At 33.5% G+C, this 5,773-nt stretch overlaps 1 protein-coding gene across 1 annotated transcript in view; it reads right to left on the minus strand.

Moving 5' to 3' along the window:
- Nucleotides 1–5,362, minus strand: part of Smp_209000 (putative DNA double-strand break repair rad50 ATPase) — a gene marked incomplete at both ends in the record, with an annotated part of 12,976 nt that extends 7,614 nt beyond the window's left edge. The window contains 4 exons of the mRNA XM_018792953.1: nt 914–1,042; nt 2,943–3,371; nt 4,738–5,137; nt 5,352–5,362. Coding sequence (XP_018647514.1) covers nt 914–1,042; nt 2,943–3,371; nt 4,738–5,137; nt 5,352–5,362 — 969 coding nt within the window. The remainder of the gene's footprint in view (nt 1–913; nt 1,043–2,942; nt 3,372–4,737; nt 5,138–5,351) is intronic.
- Between the last annotated feature and the right edge of the window lie 411 nt (nt 5,363–5,773).

Genomic DNA, 5,773 nt, shown 5'->3' on the forward strand with positions numbered 1-5,773 from the left:
CTTTTAGTCTCACCGCTCTTCAACCGACCTGTCCGGCATGGTCGGACCTCGAGGAACGATTGTTCCAGCCAGCATAGCTCGATTGGTTCATCACGATAGGTAAGCCCGACCACCACGTAAAGGTAGTAGCAACGGTCGGGCTTATTCTAAGTAGCAATATATGTTGACTAGAATGAATGATAAGAATAAGGTAGCATAATTTGAACTGTTGTAAATGAATAACTGTAGTGACAGGACGTCTTTGTAGTTGATAATCATGATTGATAAACTTAATCAAACTAATTATTCAAGTAAGTGATTTCTGGTGCTGTGTATTATATAGGAGATCTAAATAACATTGGCATTGCTTCATAGTCTTTTTAACGTGATGTTACTCAGTGGAGATTTTATTCATTTATCCTCTGATCTAACTCCAATTATTTGGTGTTCATTAAGATTGTTCATTTACAATCTCAGAGGTTCTTCTGTTTCCATGCAGACCGAAACATTCAATACTTATTTTAACAAAATGAGTAGTGTTCTACTCGTTATATCAGTTACCTAGGTATCTAGTTATAATTGGTCATTCGCCAATGGAAAACATCGTACTTTATAGTTACACTGTTGATCAAACAGTTTAACATGATAACCTTTAAAAATGTTGTGTTCAAATTTCTAACGGAATCCATGAATCATCTTGACCTTAACAGTATGTTCTCCAGATGAACACTGAAACCAATAAACTCTAATTCCAAGTTTTTCTATCTAAGCATGAATGTAAGAACATTGACGATTCAGTATCATATTGTACATAGTCATTTATTGCTCAATATCTCACCATAACTTGCAAATATTCTTGGCGATTTAAGTAGATAGCCTTTGCTTCATGTGAATAAAAATACTAGAGCAACAATAATGAACAAGTAAATCTTACTTTAATACTGTTCACTCGATAATCACGGCGATACTGACCAATTTTGATTTGGGTCTCTTTATGAACATCTTCCAATTGATTGATCGGTCTCATACTTTGCTGATGCGTTTCACACCATTTTTGATGTTCCTGAGTGGTTTTAAGAAATAAGACACTAAGGTTTAATACAATTCGATTAAATAGTTCAATGTTAGATGGTTATCACTTGGCCACTTTGTTGATCTTGCTGTGGATGTTAGTTTTAAAAAACGTTTTAAGCTCGGAGACTATTCGGCTTCTTCCAAGTTTTCAGGTACACCCTCTCGGTGAATATCAACTTTCTGCTCACATCTTCCATTGACCTTCTAAAAATTTCGGTGATGCAAATGCAATCGATCTGGTTCTCTGTAATGTGACTCTATGAGACCGATGTAGCTTGGTGCATGAGTTTGTGAGGGGATATTGTGCCACCAATAACCATTTTGTTGAATCCACATAGATTTGCAAATCTGTCACTATTCTTGTTCCTTTTTCCTGTCAGTCCATGCCGTCCTATGATATCTTCATATCCGGTGTTCTCCATTCCGACTTTGACGTTTAGGTCCCACAACAGGATTTTCAGGTCCTTTTCTGAGCACTTATCTAAGATTAACTGAAGCCTCTTGTAAAACTGATCTTTATCGTCATTGTTGCTATCATTGGTGAGTGCCTAACATTGGATAACACTCATTGTGATTCCTTCATTTTTTGTTTTGAAAGATGTTTTGATGATCCTGGATCCATGACATTCCCATCCTACAAGTGCTTTCCATACTTCTTTGGATGGCATCAGAGGAACTCTCCGAGTGTGTGCAGCATTTTCTTCTTCATCAACCGAGTACAGTAGTATCTCTCCCTAATCTATCCTTTTCTGTCCAGCTTGAGTCCAAGGGGTTTCACTGATTCCTAGTACCACCAACTTGTATCTCCTCATTTCCTCAGCCACATTATCCGAGCATTCTTTGTACCTATTATTAATCATTGATCTTGTTGTTAGAAGGGTAATCATCCTCGTGGTTTCCGAAGAACCACAGCTTTCACTATGAGGCGTCCTAATTCTTCCTTCAACTCCCGAGTCAGAGTTTAAATGGTTTAATTTGTTTATTCTGGTTAGTGTTTTCTAGCAAGGTTTTTTTATGGGATGGGGATACTGGCTCTATATGCCCAACCCTCCTCCTTTGCCAGGGCTTCGAACCAGAAGTAGCCCTAGAAGAGCTACAGGTAAAGTTGATTATGAAATGGGCATAATAATAGTGACGTTAATCATGAAAGTATGAATTGATCGATTATTTATTAAAACTGATTTTCCATAAGAATAAGACCTGGAAAAACAAAACATTTAGTTTGATAATCTGCTAGTTGTTATAAATAACTTCATATCAGTAAAGCTGGATGGATGAAGGTGTAAACATGAAGTTAATTAGATAGCCAGAACAAAGTGAAGAACTATGCAAGAATTTTCTGGATTCTAATATCAGATTTACTTATGTGGATCATTAAGGCCTGGGTTGTGTACAAAGCAACATTTTGTAGCTCAGAACGAGTTGGATGGAAAAACCCAGTGGATTTTAGCTTTGGGAACCAAGTGTTTGAATAAAGGATAAAAGTTCATTCCTACGCTTCTGAACATCACCGTTCATAACTGAACACAGGAAAAGATGTTCAGTTGTCTCATACCTACTCGATACATTCTGCTAGATCAATCCAAATGTATCCTTTAAAGTTATCCCATTCATATTATCATGAACCATTTTTAAATACCTCTTAAAACTATTCCAACTGTTTTTTAATAGTGCAAGTCATCAATGATCATCTAGTGAAAAACAACACAGAATTTGATAAACCAGTGGATTAGGTCAAAATATCACACCTTACATCAGTACAACGAGCAATAATTAACAAAATGTGTTAGAATTCAGACTAAAAACTATATCTCGGTAAAAGAAACCTATTCTCTATACAACTATTTGTTCATATGGAAAATATGTTGAGTAGTTGAGATGATACTTACCCTGAGAACTTCCTTCATAGTGATTTCTAACTTTTTATTATTGATTAAGTTATTCTCTGTTGGATCTATCTTGAACACATTTTTTCCAGACGATGCACATTCTAAACGTGATAAATACTTACGAAAATTCAGTTGAATTGTTCTAGCAGCTTTATCACGTTTTAAATAATCCCGTTGATTTTTCAAATATTTTCGTGCACAGTAACCACGATAATGTCGTTGAATAGATACGGCAGCTAATTCACGTTCTTTATTCCATTCATTTTCAACTAAACAACCAGGTAAACTTGACCATAATTTAATTTCTGTTTCTAACTTCTCTCGGTAGCGTTTATGACGATTCATTGTGATCATAATCTGGAAGTCTTTTTCAAGTTGAACTTGTTGCTCATTTTCTAACTTTTTCAATTGATGTTCTCTAAAATGTCGCTTGTAAAGCAGAAGAATAAGGTGAGGGATTTCAGAGAAAATTCTTGTTTAGTATAAGGATAAAAGAATACATTTATCGTGAAAGATTTGAAATCCACCACTTGATAAGTATTGATATGAAATTTCATTATCAAAAGGTATTTAATTAACAATATAAACTTGTCAAATATAATCATCAAATGAAATTTCTAGAGATTCATTATTTCTCGTATTATAACTTATTGTTTCTTGTTTACAAAATTATCTAGAACTAAGATGAAACAAAGGATTTTCAAGAATTTAGACGTTTGTTTGACTCCGTTGATAAAAATTTGAATAGTTTTTGTATCCTCCCAACTTCTTTAGGTAAGTGAAATTGGCTAATTACCAACAAATCAAATGTAAGCCTATCTTCATCATAAGTCATTCCTATTGGTCTACAACATCATCCGCATTGCCCAGTTTCTTTTAAGTTTACCATACCTTTTTTTAATGTTTGAATAATTCAGAACTATTTTAGGATTGACAGAAAATAACTTTACTTGTCGGTAAACTTTCTCTTCTAACTGACCGTAGCTGATGTCGATCTACGTTAATTAAACATTAAAGTCTGGTTATATAAATGTGACAATAACCTTGAATTTGATTGGTTATTTGGAGTAAATTTGTGAATAAAGCCTTATTCTTATTGACTAAAGGATATTAAGTACACTGACTCACAGCCAGTTAAAAACAGTCTATATTAGGAAATTAATGAATGTTAATTATATTTTATTAATTTGTGAATAAGTTATAACCATAAATGTAAGACAACTATTGCATGCGGGGTAATCCAACCTTCCTTCTATGTTCATTTAGATTGCAATGTCTAGCGTTTTTGAGCACTTTTTCCATTCATTCAATGGGTAGATACTGAGAAAAAAAGAGTATGATTTTCACCGGGTATTTCATGTCAATTATCTGAAGTTATCTACATATGTCTTTTATGAGCACACCACTACAACGCATTACAGTTCATTAGATGAATCAAGAAAATAAAAAGAAAGTTAGTTTGAAATGAAATTCTTAATGATAATTATGCGCTAATATGCAGTACTCATCCACTTAATAAACTGAGAAATGTCTAAAAGTCCTCATTATTGTACTCATATTGAGCATTGAAGGACGGATGCATTGTAAATTCATGAACAAATATGTATATGACTTGTAAGGTTATGCCTGTCTTAACTCAATAACCAATCGTAACTTTTCTGAATACATCATTATTAAAATCAAATATCAGAATAACACATATCTCAGTTCGAGAATGAATAAAAGTCGAAAATGAAATATCATATGATCACCTCAAATAATTAAATAAATAAAATGAAAGTATAAATATTCCTACCTGTAAAAGTCCAATGCTTTCATTCATACGTTTTATTTTCTTTCTATCAGAATAACCTCTCCAATTTGACTGAATAATAATCGCTGCTTGTCTCACATCTATGTTCTTATTTTCAAGTGTTTTCTTTCTATTGACTATCATTTCTGACTTTTTTTCTTTTGCTGTAGGTATCTGCGATTCATTGATTAGATCAATTAGTTGTGTTAATAATTGTCTACAAGCTTCATTCTTATCCAGTATTGTTTGTGTAGTTTCCATGCTGACATTTGTACTAACCACTCCATTTGATTTATTAGTAAACTGATCCAACCATTTCATTAACAACAATTGAATACCACGATAACGTTTTACTATAGTCTTCGATAATCCTGGTATTTTAATTAATAATACAACAAGAGATCTGGAAAAGTTAAAGAACAGTGTGTTACGAGGGCCAGTTTATTTTATAATATACTGAAATGAATGAGACGGCTAAAATGATTATTTGACCACAGAAACGATACACGAATTTAGAAAATAGAATCATTGACTAGCCGATTGAACATGGAAATACGTGGGTACAGTTATAGAAAAATGTTGATCCATGATCTATGCTTCTTCTTCTCTGTGATCACTCTTCAAGCATATTTGTATCAAAGTATTCAGTAAGAGAGAAAAGAGTAGACAAGTGTTTTTGAAGAGGTTCCCTAATATCTCTCTGGAAGACAAAATGGTGGGAAAGCAAATTAACATCTTATAAGGTTAACCAACCAATTTGGGAACAACAATGTCATTGTGACATATACGTGGTGTTTTGGTTAGTAGCAAGAATATAAACCATGAAAAGAGTTAGAATCTAAGAGGACTCCTAGATTATGTTCTGGAAAATTATAGACATTATTTATGTGCAAAATCTTCAAACAAACCTATGATATACTTTTGAGTTGTCAAATGATTAGTCAACAGTGCAAATGAAGATTGATTGCAGTGATGTCGTGAACGAGAACACAGATTGGAAGAATTGTTATGTCTTGTTCAAGCCGTTGCCAATTGTTAT

This window comes from Schistosoma mansoni, chromosome 1 (assembly GCF_000237925.1).
Source record: "Schistosoma mansoni strain Puerto Rico chromosome 1, complete genome".
In the NCBI taxonomy this organism is placed as follows: domain Eukaryota; kingdom Metazoa; phylum Platyhelminthes; class Trematoda; order Strigeidida; family Schistosomatidae; genus Schistosoma; species Schistosoma mansoni.